General features: G+C 41.5%; 3 protein-coding genes across 3 annotated transcripts in view; 1 reads left to right on the top strand and 2 right to left on the bottom strand.

Annotated features, from left to right (window-relative positions):
• LOC138905747 (uncharacterized) overlaps positions 1-3,258 on the top strand; it is a 40,545-nt gene extending 37,287 nt beyond the window's left edge. Inside the window, exons 5-7 of the mRNA XM_070194269.1 lie at positions 1,829-2,068; positions 2,467-2,671; positions 2,909-3,258. Of these exons, the coding sequence (XP_070050370.1) occupies positions 1,829-2,068; positions 2,467-2,671; positions 2,909-3,258 (795 nt within the window). The remainder of the gene's footprint in view (positions 1-1,828; positions 2,069-2,466; positions 2,672-2,908) is intronic.
• A 9,498-nt stretch (positions 3,259-12,756) lies between these two features.
• Positions 12,757-13,173, bottom strand: LOC138905741 (uncharacterized). The gene has a single exon (XM_070194265.1). It carries the CDS (start codon positions 13,171-13,173, stop codon positions 12,757-12,759), a length of 417 nt encoding a protein of 138 aa, XP_070050366.1.
• A 764-nt stretch (positions 13,174-13,937) lies between these two features.
• Positions 13,938-14,300, bottom strand: LOC138905733 (uncharacterized). The gene has a single exon (XM_070194259.1). The coding sequence runs from the start codon at positions 14,298-14,300 to the stop codon at positions 13,938-13,940; it is 363 nt and encodes a 120-aa protein (XP_070050360.1).
• Positions 14,301-19,544: the final 5,244 nt, after the last annotated feature.

Genomic DNA, 19,544 nt, shown 5'->3' with positions numbered 1-19,544 from the left:
CTATGCCCTCCTTGCCAGACTAGATGCTATTGCTTCGGATGTTATGATTACAAGTATTGCCTCAGTTTGCCATAGAGATGCCTCTGTATTATTTGACCCTGGTTCCACTTATTCATATGTGTCCTCGTATTTCGCTCATATCTGGATATGCCCCGTGAGTCTCTAGTTTCATCTGTTCATGTATCCACTCTAGTGGGTGATACTATTATTGTGGACCATGTATATCGGTCATGTGTGGTGACTATTGGGATTCTGGAGACCAGGGTAGATCTCTTGTTGCTTAGTATGGTCGATTATGATGTGATTTTGGGTATGGATTGGTTGTATCTATGTCATGCTGTTCTAGATTATCACACTAAGACTGTGACTTTGGCGATGCCAGGGTTGCCGAGGGTTGAGTGGAGCGGCTCTATAGACTATGTTCCCAGTAAAGTGACTTCATACTTGAAGGCTCAGCGGATAGTAGAGAAGGGTTGTTTATCTTATCTGGCCTTTGTGAGGGATGTTAGTACAGAGACCCCTGCTATTGATTCTATTCCAGTGGTGCGAGATTTCGCGGATGTGTTTCCTATAGACCTGCCAGGCATGCCGCTTGATAAGGATATTGATTTCGGTATTGATTTGGTGTTGGGCACTTAGCCCATTTCTATTCCACCGTATCGTATGGCACCGGCAGAGTTGAAAGAATTTAAGGAACAGCTTCAGAAACTCCTTGATAAGGGGTTTATCCGGCCTAGTGTGTCACCTTGGGGTGCATCTATTTGTAAAGAAGAAGGATGGTACTAGGAGAATGTGCATTGATTACAGGCAGTTGAACAAGGTAACAATCAAGAACAAGTATCCTTTTCCATGTATTGATGATCTGTTTGACCAGCTTCAGGGAGCGAAGGCGTTCTCCAAGATCGATTTGAGGTCAGGGTATCGACAGCTGAAGATTCGAGACATAGATATTCTTAAGACAGCTTTCAGGACCCGATATGGCCATTATGAGTTCCTTCTGATGTCTTTTGGGCTGACCAACGCCCCAGCAGCATTCATGCATATGATGAATAGTGTGTTTCAGCCTTAACTTGACTCGTTCATTTTTGTATTCATTGATGATATCGTGGTGTACTCTCGTAGCCAGGAGGAGCATGCCCAGCATTTGAGGATCATGTTGCAGCGGTTGAAGGAGGAGAAGCTTTATGCAAAGTTCTCCAAGTGTGAGTTTTTGCTCAGTTCAGTGGCGTTCTTGGGGCATGTGGTGTTCAATGAGTGGATCCGAAGAAGATAGAGGCAGTTCAGAGTTGGCCCAGACCGTCCTCATCCATGGAGATTTGGAGCTTTCTCAGTTTGGCTGGTTATTACCGTCGTTTTGTGAAGGGTTTCTCATCTATTGCATCGCCCTTGACTAAATTGACCCAAAAGGGGTGCTCCTTTTAGGTGGTCGGATGAGTACGAGGAGAGCTTTCAGTAGCTCAAGACTGCTTTGACCACGGCTCCAGTTCTAGTTCTACCATCATCTTCTGGTTCTTACATAGTGTATTGTGATGCCCCGCGGGCCGGTATTGGGAGTGTCCTGATGTAGGAGGTTAGAGTGATTGCTTATGCTTCGCGCCAGTTGAAGCCCCATGAGAAGAACTATACTGTCCATGACCTTGATTTAGCAGTTATTGTTCACGCCTTGAAGATTTGGCAGCACTATTTGTACGGGGTGCATTGTGAGATTTACACTGGTCATCGGAGTTTGCAGAATCTGTTCAAATAGAAGGATCTTAACTTGCATCAGTGGAGGTGGTTGGAGCTTCTTAAGGACTATGATATCACTATTTTGTACCATCCTGGGAAGGCCAATGTGGTGGCTGATGCCTTGAGTCACCGGGTGGAGAGTTTGGGGAGCTTAGAATATCTTCCAGCAATAGAGAGGCCATTGGCATTGGATGTTCAGGCCTTAGCCAGCCAGTTTGTTATATTGGATATTTCTGAGCCGAGTCGAGTTTTGGCTTGTGTGGTCTCTTGGTCTTCTCTTTATGAGCGTATCAGGGAGATCCAGTATGATGACCCTCATCTGCTTGTCCTCAAGGACACGGTCCAGCACGGTGATGCTAAGAATGTCACTATTGGGGATGATGGTGCATTGAGGATGCAGGGAAGGCTATGTGTGCCCAATGTAGATGTTTTATATGAGCTGATTCTCCAGGAGGCTCACAGTTTACGGTATTCTATTCATCCGGGTGCCGCGAAAATATAGTGGAGTATGTGGCTCGGTGTCTAAATTGCCAGCAGGAGAAGTATGAGCATCAGCGGCCAAGTGGGTTGCTTCAGAAGTTAGATATTCCGGAGTGGAAATGAGAGAGGATCACTATGGATTTACTTGTTGGGCTTCCACGGACTCAGCGGAAGTTTGATGCAGTTTGGGTGATTGTGGACAGACTGACCAAGTCAGCTCATTTCATTCATGTGATGACTACCTATTCTTCCAAGCAGCTGGCTGGAGTGTATATCTGTGAGATCGTCATGCTTCATGGCATACTGGTATCTATCATCTCTGACCGGGGTACGCAGTTTACATCACAGTTCTGGAGGGTCGTACATCATGAGTTGGGTACTCGAATGGAGTTGAGCACAGCATTTCATCCTCAGATAGACGGACAATCTGAGCACACTATTCAGATATTAGAGGACATGCTCTGTGCGTGTGTGATGGAGTTTGGGGGATCGTGGGATCAGTTCTTGCCTCTATCGGAGTTTGCTTACAACAACAGTTATCAGTCGAGCATCCAGATGGCACTGTATGAGGCTCTGTACGGTAGGCGATGTAGGTCTCCAGTGGGTTGGTTCGAGCCAGGCGAGGCTAGATTATTGGGTACATACTTGGTTCAGGATGCTCTGGAAAAGGTTAAGGTGATTCAAAATAGACTACGCACAGGCCAGGCCAGACAGAAGAGTTATGCAGATCAGAAGGTTCGCGATGTTGCATTCATGGTTGGAGAGCGGGTACTGCTCCGAGTGTCACCCATGAAGGGTGTTATGAGGTTCAGAAAGAAGGGAAAGCTGATCCCGAGGTTTATCGGCCCATTTGAAGTGTTGCAGCGTGTTGGGAAGGTTGCTTATGAGGTTGCCTTGCCTGCCAGTCTAGTAGGAGTTCATCCAGTATTCCATGTTTCTATGCTCCGGAAGAATCACGGTGATCCGTCTCACATGTTGGATTTCAGCTCAGTCCAGCTGGACAAGGACTTATCTTATGTTGAGGAGTCAGTGGAGATCTTAGATTGGTAGGTTCGAAAGCTGAGGTCGAAGAATATTGCTTCTGTGAAGGTTCAGTGGAGGGGTCAGCCGGTCGAGGAGGCGACTTGGGAGACCGAACTTGATATGTACAGCAGTTATCCTCATCTTTTCACCACTTCAGGTATGTCACTATAATCGTTTGAGGACGAACGTTTGTTTAAGAGGGGGAGGATGTGACAACCTAGACGGTCGTCTCGATAATTGTATCCCCGATCCACAATTTATTGCTTCCCCCGTATCTTTTTCTGCTTATGAGATTTGCTGGGAGGTTTTGTTGTGGTTTCGGAGTGATTTGGGACACTTAGCCCCTAAAACGGAAGCTTAAGTTATAGGATTTTGATCGTAGTCGGAACTATGTGAAGATGACTCTAGAATGGAGTTTCGTCGCTTCTGTTAGCTCCGTTGGGTGATTTTGGACTTAGGAGCGCGTCTGGAATGTGATTTGGAGGTCCGTAGTAGAATTAGGCTTGAAATGACAAAAGTCAAATTTTTGGAGATTTTGACCGAAAGTGGAATTTTTGATATGGGGGTCGGATTCTGATTCCGGAAGTTGGAGTAGGTCCGTAATGTTTAATATGACTTGTGTGCAAAATTTGAGGTCAATCGGACGTGGTTTGATATGTTTCATCATCGGTTGTAGAAGTTTGAAATTTCAAAGTTCAATAAGTTTGAATTGGAGGGCGATTCGTGTATTTAGCATTGTTTGATGTAATTTGGAGGCTCGACTAAGTTAATATGGTGTTTTGGGACTTATAGGTATGTTTGGTTGAGGTTCCGGAGGCCTCGGGTTTATTTTGGGTGGTTAACGGATCATTTCAGACTTAGGAGAGATAGCAGATTTTCTGGTATTTTTGTTGCAGACTTTTCTTCATCGCGTTCGCGAGAGAGGTCTCGTGATCGCGTAAGGCATTTGAGAGGCCAGGTGGAGTTGTTCTTCGCATTCGCGAAGATGAGAACGCGTTCGTGAAGGTTTGAGGATTAGTGCATTGCGAACGCGAGAAGGACACCGCGTTCGCGTAGATGAGGTGGAGCAGCTGGGAACACCAAGGATTTGTTCTACGCGTTCGCGTAGCGGGTGTCGCGTTCGCAAAGCATCAGGAAGTGAAAGGTATGCATTCGTGAGAGGTCCCTCACATTCGCTAAGGAGGAATTTTGGTCGGTGGGATTTTGTTATACGCGAACGCAAGGTTGTGGCCGCGTTCGCGAAGAAGGTTTTGCCTGGGCAGAATATAAGATTTTAAAAACGAGGGTTTAGCAATTTTTATCAAAACTTGAGTTTGAGAGCTCGGATTTGGGTGAGATTTTGAGGGATTTTCAGAGACATCAATTGGGTAATGATTCTTCACTTGATTTTGGTTATATCCCACTAATCTATCACTAATTTCATCTTTTAATTTCATATTTAGGTGGAAAATTTGGGGAAAATGGGAAGAAGTTCTTCAACTAAGATTTTGGGTTTTGATTGAGATTTTGATATCAAATTTGGATAATTTTGGTACGAGTGAACTCGTGATTGAATGGACTTTCGGGTTTTGTGACTTTTGTCGGATTTTGAGACATGGGCCCGGGGCCGGCTTTTGACCAATTTCGGATTTTGGCTTGTAATTTTGTATTTTTCTTGTGGAATTGATTCCTTTAATCCGTATTGATTGTATTGTACTGCTTGTGGCTAGATTCGAGACGTTCGGAGGCCGATTCTCGAGGCAAAGGCATATTGGAGTAGAGTTTTGCTCGGATTGAGGTAAGTAATAGTCTTAAATCTGGTCCTGAGGGTATGAAATCCCGGATTTTGGTATGATGTGATTATTTTGGAGGTGACGCACATGCTAGGTGACAGGCGTGTGGGTGTGCACCGTGGGGGATTGTGACTTGGTCTATCCCGTGAGACTGTAAAGTCGAATAGCTTATTGTTAATTACATGTTCCCTCTGTCTTCTAGAAATTTGACTGCCATTCATGTTAGAAATCATGCTTAGGCCATATGATATCATTGTTGGGACCCGCAGCGGTCGGGTACTTGTTGAATTAGCTGCTATTTGATGTCTTGTACTCAGTCACAGTTTTACTTGCGTGCCATATCTCTGTTTCCTCTTGTTTTCTTGTTGATATTTGTTATTATCTCTTTTGGGTTGATTTGTATGATTTTTGAGAGCCCGAGAGGCTAGAGAGGTTAGTGACTGAGATAGGGCCCGAGTGCCGAGCTGTGAGCTATGTGAGGTATATGGATTGGGTTGCACGCCGAACTGAGCCTGAGGGATGAATGTATATGGATCGGGTTGCACGCTGCAATGAGCCTTATGGCTATTTATGGATTGTGGATCGGGTTGCATGCCGCAACGAGCCTTATGGCTACTTATATGATTGGATCGGGTTGCACGCCGCAGCGATATAGCGCTTGGGCTGAAGGAGCCCCTCCGAATTATTTACACCCCCAGTGAGCGCATGTACCTATTGAGTGTGATTATTGAGGGCCGAGAGCCGAGTGTTGAGCTATTGAGAGTTTGAGTGATTGTTACCCTGAGAGGTTGCATTTGTTTTCCTTGTTGCTGCACTTAGCTGAATTATGTCATTGTTCTGAACTTCTGGAAAATATTGTATCCGGTTTATCTGAACTTAGTAAATGTACAACTGACTGAACTTATATTTGCCGGAATTGAATCATGTCTACTTTCATTACTAAAATTTCTGAAGTGAATGGTAATTGTATAGCTCGTCACTACTTCTCAGCTCCTAATTTATTTTTGTTACTTACTGAGTTGGTTGTACTCACGCTACACCCTGCACTTCATGTGTAGATCCAGGTGTATCCAGTTACGGAGTACGTTAATCTCGTGCGTCGTTGAGTATCGGAGATTCACGAGGTAGATGCCGATGTTCGCAATCATTGTCTCTCCTTTCTTGTTATCCTTCTTTTCTGTATTGGCATTTAGACACAGACTCTTGTGGACACTATTTCTTAGACTGGTTGTTTAGATGCTGACTTGGTGACACCCCGATGTTTGGGGCTATTTTTTCGCGTTGTGTTTTGAGTTTAACTCCTGTCTTTATGAAAACTCTGCCATATCAAGCTTTTGGTTTATTTTTGTGAAACAATTGAAGTATTTTGAAAACTCGGCTTGCCTAGTATCATCGATAAGCGCCATCACGATAGATTTGGGTTTGGGGTCGTGACATTTCGCCTATGAAAGGTGTTATAAGATTTGGGAAGAAAGGAAAGCTCAGTCCCAGAAATATCGGGCCCGTATAGGATCCTACGAAGGGTCGTACAAGTAACTTATGAGTTAGAGTTACCACCAGAATTGGTGGATGTACACCCAGTACTTCATGTGTCATGTTATGACATTCAAGTTTTCAGTACTTAGATACTCATGTCAGTCCAGTACTCAGACATTCAGGCCAGCTTAGTACTCATATATTGATGTCAGTTCAGTTCTCAAATATTCGTGCCAATTCAATATTCATATATCCATGTTAGTTCAGTATTTATGTATCCATAGCAGACCAGTATTCGCATAATTTCCATTACTTAAATAGTATAAAATGGAATATATAGGGGTAAAATGTTAATAAATACGCGATCTACAATGGCAAACAACAGTAGGAACCTCCAAAACCCGGTGTCACAAGTGCATGAGTATCAATTGGGAAATACAATACAATACAACATCTGTCTAGAATACAAATTAGACAGAAAAATATAAATAACTCGGATAGAGATTCTGTAGGTTGCGGAGCGTAACATGGAATGCAGCTCATGGTAAAGTCCCCATAATAGCCGTGCCGTTGTGCCCAAAAGACCATCAGATATATCTGTACCTGCACAAAGAGTGCAGCAAGTGTAGCATGAGTACGTAAATCAACGCGTTCCCAGTAAGTATCTAGCCTAAACCCAGAGATGTAGTGACGAGGGGTCGACATCAGCACTTACTAGTGGTCCAATAAAACACATGCAGTAGAAATAAACAAGTGTGAGTCAGAGTAAATAAGCAAAATAACAAGTATAATACGTGGTACAATCCTCCTCTCAGCAATAACTCAAACTCTCAGCTAGTAGTTATCTCCTCAATCGGAGTGTGTGTATATATATATATATATATATATATATATATATATATATATATATATATATATATATATATATATATATATATATAATGGACCTTACTAGATAGGTCGTCACAGTTCAATCAGGAAAAGCTCACAGATATGCTGCCTTTTTGCCAATTATTACGAACGATTTCATAAAAGTTTTTTATAGAAATGTCGAGGCGTACAACCCGATCCATCGTAACATTTCTGAACCATAGATACATCTATTTTATTGTCGAGGCGAACGGCTTGCTCCAATGAGGTATGGTACATAATCATGTCGTGGCGTACGGCCTGATCCATCATAATGTGCGCACTGCCGAGGGTCGAACGGTACGAACCATAGATGTATCTATCCTGCAGAGGCGAACGGCCTAATCCCATTAGAATAAGAAGCTTTGACGAGTCCTTGACCCCGCTCACAAATAGACGTGTGAGTTTTAAATTTTAAGGGAAACCTTTCGATAAGAACGCATAACGCGAGAGAAATTCATAAGAGAAGTACAATTATTTTGCGGCTAATCATGAGGCCCATCGAATCTCTACAATAGCAAGTCTATCACTCTACACAAGTCTAGTCTCAAGTCGCAACGTAAAATAAAGGAATTTAGTAGGCAAAAGACAACTCAAATAGTACAATTATAGCATGGCGGGAACCTAAGTCTACCCGGACATAACATGAATCTAGCTACATACGGACTCTCGTCACCTTGTGTGTACGTAGCCCCCGCAACAAGTAGCATATGCATCACCTAGGGGTAGTTTCCCTCTCACAGAGTTTGACAAGAGACTTACTTCACTCTGAAGTTCCAAACCGGCTCCAAAGCCTCTCCAAACACCTCAAACAGATGCCCGTCGATCCAAAGCTAGTCAAACTAGGTGCAAACCAATCAAAATATACTCTAACGCCCGTAATTAATCAATTTAAACAATTCCCAACTCCACTTGAAATGTCGATAAAGTCGTCCCTCGGGCCCACGTGCCCGGATTCCAAAAAATTTCGAAGATAAACCTTAACCATAACATTACTAACTCAAATGTATAATTTATTCTTAATTCTATTTGCAAAATCGCGGTCAAAATCCAAAATTATCAATTCTAGGTTTTCCACCAAAATCCTACAATTTTCCTAAATTTTCCTCCTTAAATCCACATATAAACCTTACATTAAGCTCACAACAAGTGGGAAATTACTTACCTTGTGTTACATGATGAAAACTCCTCAAAATCGCCCAAGAACCGAGCTCCAAAAATCCAAAACGAAATGAGGAAAAAGACCAAGTTCGATCCCTTCATAATCTGCCCAGTTTCGCTTATGCGGGCAAGTTGGCGCATTTGCGACGTCGCTTCTGCGACACCATCATCGCTTCTGCGAAGCCCCCTGCTTAGTCACACTCTCGCACCTACGGAAATAATTTCGCTTCTGCGCCATCACAGGTGTGAGTCTCATTTGCGCATCTACGAAGCCAACCGCTTCTACGCTGGAGATTCCGCTTCTGCGAGTCCGCTTCTGCGGACCTTTCTCCACTTCTGCGCGTCTTCGTCCCAGGCCCCATTCCTCTTTTGCGCTCCTGCGCCCGCATCTACGCACTTGCAGGTGCGGTAAACTCCTCGCACCTGCGTCTCCATCCAACTTTAAGAACAACTGCTTTTGCGACACCAGGGCCGCTTCTGCGGTCTCGCACCTACGGCCCTTTCCACGCAGATCTGATTGCACCAGATCCCAGCTGCCTCAGCATTTCTCCCAAGTCCAAATTTGATCCGTTTCCAATCCGATTCGCACCCGAGACCCCCGGTACCCCGTCCAAACATACCAACACATCCCACAATACGATACGGACTTAGTCGAAGCCTTAAATCATACCAAACAATATCGAAACTATGAATCGACAATCAAAACACATCTTTAAACTTTCAAACTTCAATGAACGTGTCCGATCCATACCAAAACATTCCGGAATGACGCCAAACTTTGCATACAAGTCATAAATCACAATATGAACCTATTCCAAGGCTCGAAAATTCAAACGGACATCGATAACACCAAAGTCCACTTCAAGCCTAACTTATGAAATTCTTAAACCTTCGAAAATGTTAACTTTCCATAATAAACTCCGAAATGCTCCTGGGTGATCCGATACTCAACCCGAACATTCGTCCAAGTCCGAAATAATCATACAAACCTATTGGAACCTTCAAATCCCGATTCCGAGGTCGTTTACTCAAAAGTCAAACCTTAGCTAATTCTTCCAAAATCAACTCCGAACTTCCCGAAGTTCAATTTCGACCACACGTACAAGTCATAATACCTGAAGTAAAGCTACTCAAGGCATCAAACCGCCGAACGATGCGCTAGAGCTCGAAATAACCGATCGGTTCGTTACATTCTCCCCTACTTAAGCATAGATTCATCCTCGAATGTGCTAGGGACTATTCTGGAGTTGTCCAGAATAACTGTTTAACACCTCGAGCACCTACCTGTGCCACCACAATTCAGTCGAACACATTAGCTCGATCCAGATTAGAGATCCTCCGGTTTATTTAGTCAATAAGCCTTAGAACTAAATTCCAACCTCCGAATTTTTCTACAAGGCATGATTCTAACCTACGAACATCGTACCAATCACCACACGCTGTACCAAAACGTGATCATACATCTATGCTGAAATCACACCATGCACCATATAAGTCAGTTGCCCATAATAATATCCTCCGATCAAAATAGCTGGAATTTCATGAATTTGATGCCCACAACACACCTCATAAAACATATAAGTCCTGTTCCAAATCTTGAAATACGGTCACGATGAAAGAGACGTGTAGAAGCAAAAAACCGCTTGTCGAATCAACAATTCATGGAGTCTCCCCTCCTGACAAGGACCCTTACCTCATTCTAAACTAAATAACGATATTTGCAAGAATATACCCTTCATAACTCCGATCGCACTGATCACAGATCCAATAACCTCGTCTCACCCAGTACCAGCTGCTCAGGTAATAAGCCATCTCAAACACTACAAAAAATCTCATATGACGCCAATAATGCGCCAGCAAGCTACAAACTCAAATGCGCTGCATAAGGAAAAACGAACTCTGGAAAAAAAGGAACTATCTGGCCCGCGTAATGAGTAAGACGGTCAAACAGACGCTATGAACCCTCCTTAGAGAATGAGAAATAAAATACGCAGGAATAGATATAGGGAACCGTACTCAACATATCATTGTTGCAGCGTATAACCCGATCCAAACATGATACCATTGCGGCGTGCAACCCGATCCAGATAGCGTACCCGTGGCGGCAAGCCACCCGATCCAAATTCGCACTTATCCCGAGTGACCCGCATTACAAGACCACATCGTCTCAATACTCTTGAACCATCTCATACTCTCATTATGCGTATAGTAGCATCTCCGACTGGTACACCTATTATGAAAGACCTTCCGCGAATCCAAAGTTGTTTCTTCCTTTCCTCCAATGCTGCACTGCATACCCGATGATAACACAGAACATTCCAAGTCACATTCTTAATCCACTGTAAAAAATCGATCCCTAACCACACAATGGACCCGAATTCCCTAGGCACTACACTTAGATTCTTGAACCCACTAGGACCTACGAACCAAATTCGCACTTATCCCGAGTGACCCGCATTACAAGACCACATCGTCTCAATACTCTTGAACCATCTCATACTCTCATTATGCGTACAGTAGCATCTCCGACTGGTACACCTATTATGAAAGACCTTCCGCGAATCCAAAGTTGTTTCTTCTTTTCCTCCAATGTTGCACTGCATACCCGATGATAACACAGAACATTCCAAGTCACATTCTTAATCCACTGTAAAAAATCGATCCCTAACCACACAATGGACCCGAATTCCCTAGGCACTACACTTAGATTCTTGAACCCACTAGGACCGTTGTTGAAAGTCACCCACTCTGACCTGATCCCGAATATCACCAACTTCAATGCTCTGCTAGCACATGAACACACTCTCAAAGAAGCAACCAGTTGGATTCTTTTCCTTGTACATTACATCCACAAGAAGCATAAACACGGAGTCTTCCTAAATTCTGCACCTCAATCAATAAGGCAGAATATAGCACATATTTATCAATTTCTCTACTTGAATTACCCCTGATGTTTCCTTTTTTTAGTCACAAATAATCCACCAATGCACCGATAACCAGAAGTTACACAAGCTGACAACCACAATGATTCCTCCTTCTCATTTTTTCATGACCCCGTACCGTTAACCCGCCAAATTTCTCGAAGTCTTTTGGTAAGATTTTCATGAATATTCTGAATCATCAATCACAATCACATATTTGACCTCTTACCGGGTAGCAAGTAGTATTTTTCGTAGAAGTTTCGTCAATATCACGCAACTGCTAACCTGCTCACAGGAGATAACCCACTTGTGGAAGTCCTTACCGATATCTTCCAACGACGTTGCATTGGTTACAACTACCACATAATCAATAAATTCTCCTGAGCACATGCTCACCCACTAGCTATATAAGTCTTTTACTTCCCTATTGACATCAACTGAAAGTTCAACAATACCTTCCAAACTCAAATCATACTGCATCAGAAACGCTCTTCATTTCAAGCAACCCCTTTCTACCATATTCAATCTTTCCTCATACAGTAACCATCATTCCAAATAAAATCCGTAGACCAAACCACCTTCCATCACGACTCCCAAACCGTTCTACACTTTCTCAAGGTACGTGGCTGTCCTACCATAGAATCCATATGCTACTCTAACACTCCTACTTCGGACAAACCATCTCTTTTAAGCAACTTACCGGTCTCTGTTGTTCATACTTGACCTGCTAGAAATTCAACTACTGCGAGGCACTTCCCGCCATGTCCTCCCTCATACTTTTCTGCCCAATTGTTGTCTTACACCAGAAGCGAATCCAGGAATTCGAGAAGATGAGTGCACCACTACTTCAAAGACAAACATGCTTCAAAGATAAACATTCAGTTTCACGATATAAAATTTTATAAAAATAACAACTTGGCTAGCAAAAATTATCCAATTTCATTATCTCAAAAATACATCATCAATTTACATTTGTACTCGACGTGCTTTCATATTTTGAAAGTGATCCATAATAGCATCATTACTTACAGTTGCAAATACCTTACGCTCTATATTGCAAACTAAACAACTATTCAAAAATTCATCACCAATGCTATTACGTAGATCATTCTTTATGAGCTTCATTGAGGAGAATGCTCTTTCCACGCTTGCCGTAGCAACAAATAAAATCAACGTTAGCTTCACAAGTAAATAAACAAGACATCAAGTTTGATTCAATTTTTTTTGGCCATCACTATAGCAAGATCCTTAATTCCTTTCAAATTGAGAAACGCGCTATCACACTTTCAAGCATAGACGATGAAACTATCAAGCTGGTAACTGAGATCCCGAAGCTCCCTATCACCAAACTCACTTGGATAATACTCGGCCAACTTCATTATTCTATCTTTGTCAAAATTAGCAAATGAATCAAGCGGATTCAAACTATCCATACCAAGGAGTAAGTCACTAGTCACTATATCAAAACGATAATTGAGCTCTAGAAGTTGGAAATCAATAATAGCATAAAGTACTTCCACACGAAAGTGACGTGAATATGAAACATCTGACCTCTTACGCTTTGACCTTGGATAGTTTTCATCCATTTTGGGAATTAAAATACCGTGTTTACCACAAAATGAGAAAACCTCATCCATCAAAGACTCCAATTCACTTTCTCTCATTGTTTGCAATCTTGTCTTTGCAAGGTCAAGTAACCTCATAGCATTGACAATATCTTGATCTTTTTTTGTAGAGCTTTATTCTATTCATTTATAAGAAGCAACATCTTGAATATCAAGTGCAACATAAACACAAATTCAATTTCTTGAATATTATTCAGTGCTGCAAATCTACCAAGAGAAAGTAGACAACCATGTTGCATATCTTTCAGCACATTAATAATTGAAGCAAATATAATCACCAAATTTTCCAAGGTCTTAAAATGAGACCCCCAACGAGTATCACCCAGTCGTTGGAGGTCACGTTCTTGATTCAATCCTTGCCCAGTATAAACTTCTCCATTTTTAAGTAATTCTTCCAACTTATCTACTTGGTATTGTCAAAGTAATTCCCTGCGTTTAAAAGATGCTCCAATAGTATTCAACAACTTAGTGAAAACATCAAAGAAATTATTCGTATCCGAATACTTTTTAGACAAAGCTACAAGTGTCAATTGCAATTGATGAGCAAAGTAGTGAATATAATGTGTAGATGGAGCATCTTGCAAAATTAAAGTCTTTAGGCCATTTATTTTTCCCTGCATATTACTTGCTCCATCATAACCTTGTCCATGTATCTTGGATGAACTTAATGAGTTATCCAAAAGTAAAGAATAAATTGTATCCTTCAGTGATTGTGCATATGTATCTTTCACATGGACAATGCCCAAAAATCTCTCTATCACCTCCCCATTTTTGTTAACATATCGTAGAACTAGGGTCATTTTCTCCTTATGTGAGATTTCCTTTGATTCATCAATCAATATTCAAAAATAATCATCATCTAAATCTTTGATAATAGCTTTAGTAGTTTCTTTAGCACAAGCATCCACAATCTCCTTTTGAATGGTCGGACAAATCATCATATCATTTTTTGGAGCATGACGTAATATCACTTTTCCCACATCCGGATGCTTATCTCCATGAAATTCCAAAAGTTCAAGAAAAATACCTTTGTATTCGGAATCTTCACTCTCATCATGACCACGAAATGGCAATCCATTTCTTAAGAGAAACCTCACTATATCAATTGAGGCATTTAAGCGCATTCGATGTTCACTTTTTAGTTTCTCGCTTTGTCTGTCAAAATACGATTGAATTGATTGGCGTTGATTCGCCAAATCTTGCATTCTATTGAAACATTTATGATGAATACTATTTACTTCACCGATATGTGCTCTATATCTTTTTGAACTCTTGTTCCAACCCCTAAAACCATCTTTTGTAAAAGCATCCCGATATGTCCACGACTTTCAAGTTCATTCTTGAATAAATAACAACACAAAAAAATGTAGCATCTTCTTTTATGCTATACTCCAACCATTGAGAATATGAACCTTTAAACCAATCGGGATTGAATTGACGCATTTTTTCCCAAACTTAGTTTTAGGGAAGTCATGACCAATCGGTTGACAAGCCCTCTTTGAATAAGATATCTTCTCACTTCATCTCGAATGTTAGGACTATACTAAGAAATGGGTACTCTTTCTTGAGGATCGGTTTCAAGAGATCCCAACCTAAGATCACTATTAACATTTGAAGGAGGGGAAGAAATTGCTTCTCTTTGAACTTCTGGAACTATTTATGAATTAGCAAATGGTTGACACGAACTAGAACTTGGTTGGCCATTGTTTAACTTGATCAAGTATCTATCGATTTTTATGTTCGGAAAAATTATTCCTACAAAATCAAATACTCTCATTTATTCAATCTTAGACCATATCCATTTTATAAATTCAAATCAATCTTAATCATCATAAAGAATTCACAAAAGGGGGAATCACACCCCTTTAGAATTCATTATTCAATAAGGGAATCACACATATATACCCCTTTCGGCCTTTCACATTCAAATATAAGAGAATCACGAATCACGAACACTTGCAAATTCATAATATAGTAGGGGAATCACACCCCTTCCAACTTAATAAAATAAAATACAAATATACCAATTCATCCGCAAAATATGTAATAGTTTATCTTAATCAACTGAATGTCTCTGTGACTCTGCACAAGTTTCGGACTTTGGAAGCGAGTTTCACAATGTAATATGCCAAATGACACAAAAAAAAAAAGGATTACACTGGTTAATAGGATTCCAAAAATTAAATAAATAATGAACCAAACAAATGAGGAAAATAGAAAAAGAATTATAAAGATGAAAGCAAACAAAATAACTGAAATTAACAATGAAATAAGAAATAAAAAATATACATGCTTAAGGAGTACAAAAAACTTGGAAGATCCTTGAGAAAGTGAGCAAATAAGGATTGAAGAATCGCTGGTAATAGAGGTTCTAAAATACCATTCTGGAATTGCAAGATTATAGCGATGTGAATCGAGAGAAGACAGAGGGATACACTGATTTCGAGTTTAGAACAAGAGAGAGAGAGAGAGAGAGAGGGGGGGGAGGGGAGACGCAATTGACATTTGGGTTTTGGCGTGAATTGGGATTGGGATTTGGGAGGAATATTGGATATTTGGGATTAAAAAACTAAAAAGAAATAATACACTACTGCCAACGTGTAAAACAAATAAAAAAGAGGAGAAAAAATAACCGAGTATACAAATTGAGACTCATGACCAGTTGACCGCAAGGAAACAAAGAAAAGGCCCAACTAATGCACCTTTGACCCATTTTTTACCATGGGGACTAGCAAGTACTTTTATAGATATTAAGTGAATTATCTATATAATAAATCAAATTTTGTGGGATTAGCATGGGGTCACCAGCATCACCATTTGTTAGGCAGATTCGCTTCTGCCTTACACCAACTCCCTATCTGTAGCACTGGAGCTAATGAACCACCAACTCTAAACCTCCTAGAAGATCGTCTTTCTCGAGCCATCAACATTAGAAATACCAATTCAATTCTAAACCGCTGCACACCACTATCTCTGACAACCACCCCTCAGGAACCATTTCACAACACCCTGCCCCGAAGGCAAAAATCAAGAAGACCATACCACCGGCGAACCTTAATGCGTTCAGACAAGGACGACGACACTGCATCACAATGAAAATTCCACCACGCTCGAAAATACCAAGTCTCGTTACTCCATCAACCAAAACCTGAACATCCATAGTCTGATTGCCTTTTTTCTGCTGGAATTAAATGTTGAACCCCTTAATCATGCACTGAAAAATCCTTTCTCCAAGTCATTCACTACCTCAACACATAAACGAGCACCCTACCATTACACCAACACTGTGCGATAACAACGCATGAATATCATAGCAATCGGTGCACAGTTTTGAAATCATAGAAAATATAGATACTAAGCTGGAACAAAAGAACATCCTTCCGCAAGGCGACGATGCCCGAACACGCAAGAAAAATATCCTACACAACGTCTGCAGTAACGCTACAACTCCTCGATGCCCAATTGATAACAAGCGCTTCACGTCGTATAATATTGAGTAGGAAGGAAATAAAGGGACAAGCCTCAAGGGAATCAAACCGCACGATGAGGAAATCAAGAAGGGGAGTGCTCCTAACAGCCCTGTAGCCTCACGAAGATAAGTACATACGTCTCTGTACCGATCCGCAAGACTCTGCTAGACTTGCACATGACTTGTAAGACCTAAGTGAACCTAACGCTCTGATACCAAATTGTCACGACCCAAAATCCACGATAGGTCGTGATGGCGCCTAACACCGCCGTCAAGCAAGCCAATAGTGATTGATCAATTTAATTACTCATTTTATTACTTTGAAATCATAATTTCCACTACTTAAATAGTATAAAATGGAATATACAGGGGTACAATATTAATAACTACGCGATCTACAATGATAAACAAAAGTAGGAACCCCAAAACCCAGTGTCACAAGTGCATGAGCATCAACTGGGAAATATAATAAAATACAACATCTGTCTAGAATACAAATTAGATAGGAAAATATAAATAACTTTGATGGAGTCTCTGTAGGCTGCGGAGCATAATATGGAATGCAGCTCACGGTAAAGTCCCCGCAATAGTCGTGTCGTTGCGCCCAAAACACCATCAAACATATCTGTACCTGCACAAAAAGAGCAGCAAGTGTAGCATGAGTACGTAAATCAACGCGTACCCAGTAAGTATCTAGCCTAACCTCAGAGAAGTAGTGACGAGGTATCAACATCAACACTTACTAGTGGTCCAATAAAACAGATACAGTAGAAGTAAACAGGTGTGAGCCAGAGTAAATAAGCGAAATAACAAGTATAATACGTGGTACAATCCTCCTCTCAGCAATAACTCAAACTCTCAACTAGTTATTATCTCCTCAATCGGAGAGTATATATATATAATGGACCTTACCATATAGGTCTTCACAGTTCAATCAGGAAAAGCTCATAGATATGATGGCTTCTTGCCAATTATTACGCACGATTTCATAAGAGTAATTTATAGAAATGTCGAGGCGTACGGCCTGATCCATCGTAACATTTTCGAACCATAGATATATCTATTTTATTGTCGAGGCAAATGGCCCGCTCCCATGAGAGTGTGGTACATAATCCTGTCATGGCGTACGGTCCAATCCATCATAATGTACGCACTGCCGAGGGTCGAACGGCACGAACCATAGAAGTATCTATCCTGCCGAGGTGAACGGCCTGATCCCATTAAAATAAGAAGCTTTGACGGGTCCTTGACCCCACTCACGAATAGACGTGTGAGTTATAAATTTTAAGGGAAACCTTTCTATAAGAATGAAAAATTCGTAAGAGAAGTACAATTATTTCACGGCTAATCATGAAGCCCGTCGAATCTCTACAATAGCAAGTCTATCACTCTACACAAGTCTAGTCTCAAGTCGCAACGTAAAATAAAGGAATTTAATAGGCAAAAGACAACTCAAATAGTACAATTATAGCATGGCGGGAACCTAAGTCTACCCGGACATAACATGAATCTAGCTACGTACGGACTCTCGTCACATTGTGCGTATGTAGCCCCCGCAACAAGTAGCACATAACAAACACATCACCTAGAGGTAGTTTCCCTCTCACAGAGTTAGACAGGAGACTTACCTCGCTTTGAAGTTCCATAACTGGCTCCAAAGCCTCTCAACACCTCAAACCGATGCTCGTCGATCCAAAGCTAGTCAAACAAGGTGCAAGACAATCAAAATATACTCTAACGCCCATAATTAATTAACTTAAACAATTTCCAACTCCGCTCGAAAAGTCGATAAAGTTACCCCTCGGGCCCACGTGCCCGGATTCCGAAAATTTTCGAAGATAAACCTTACCCATAAAATTACTAACTCAAATATATAATTTATTCTAAATTCCATTTCCAAAATCGCAGTCAAAATTCAAAATTATGTATTCTAGGTTTTTGACCAAAATCCCACAATTTTCCTAACATTTCCTCCTTAAATCCACATATAAACTTTACATTAAGATCACGACAAGTGGGAAATTACTTACCTTGTGTTACATGATGAAAACTCCTCAAAATCGTCCAAGAACCGAGCTCCAAAAATCCAAAATGAAAAGAGGAAAAAGACCAAGTTTGATCCCTTAATAATCTGCCCAGTTTTGCTTCTGCAGGCAAGTTGGCACATCTGCAACGTCACATCTGCGAAGCCCCCTGCCCTGTCGCACTCTCGCACCTATGGAAATAAGTTCGCTTCTGCGCCATCACATGTGCGAGTCTTCTTTTGTGCATCTGCGAAGCCAGCCGCTTCTGCGGCGGAGATTTTCGTTCTGCGAGTCCGCTTTTGTGGACCTTTCTCCGCTTCTGTGCGTCTTCATCCCAGGCCCCATTCTTCTTCTGCGCTCCTGCCCCCACATATCCGCTTTTATGCTCCTCCCCACCCCCCATCTGCGTACCCGTAAGTGCGGTAAACTCCTCACACCTGCATCTCCAGCCAACCTTAAGCCCAACCACTTCTGCGACACCAGGGCCGCTTCTGCGGTCTCGCACCTGCGGCCCTTTCCACACAGGTGCGATTGTACCAGATCCCAACTGCCTCAGCATTTCTGCCAAGTCCAAACTCGATCTGTTTCCAATTCGATTCGCACCCGAGGCCCCCGGGACCCCGTCCAAACATACCAACACATCCCACAACATGATACGGACTTAATCGAAGCCTCAAATCATGCCAAACAACATCAAAACTATTAATCGACGATCAAAACCCATCTTTATACTTTTAAACTTTCAAACTTTGACGAACTCATCCGATCCATACCAAAACAATATGGAATGACGCTGTCACGACCCAAAACTAACCCCTGTCGTGATGGCGCATATCGTGGAACTAGGTAAGCTGACTCATTTCCAAAACAAAATGATATTTTTATTTCAAAGATAATTTCAAGGTTATTTAACATAAAACCTCCATTTAAAGAGTTCAAATCAAAGAAAAATAGAA

This window comes from Nicotiana tomentosiformis, chromosome 1 (genome assembly GCF_000390325.3).
Source record: "Nicotiana tomentosiformis chromosome 1, ASM39032v3, whole genome shotgun sequence".
NCBI classification, from domain to species: domain Eukaryota; kingdom Viridiplantae; phylum Streptophyta; class Magnoliopsida; order Solanales; family Solanaceae; genus Nicotiana; species Nicotiana tomentosiformis.
The sequence above is the reverse complement of the archived record's forward strand: the minus strand, read 5'-3'. Positions and strand labels throughout refer to the sequence as shown.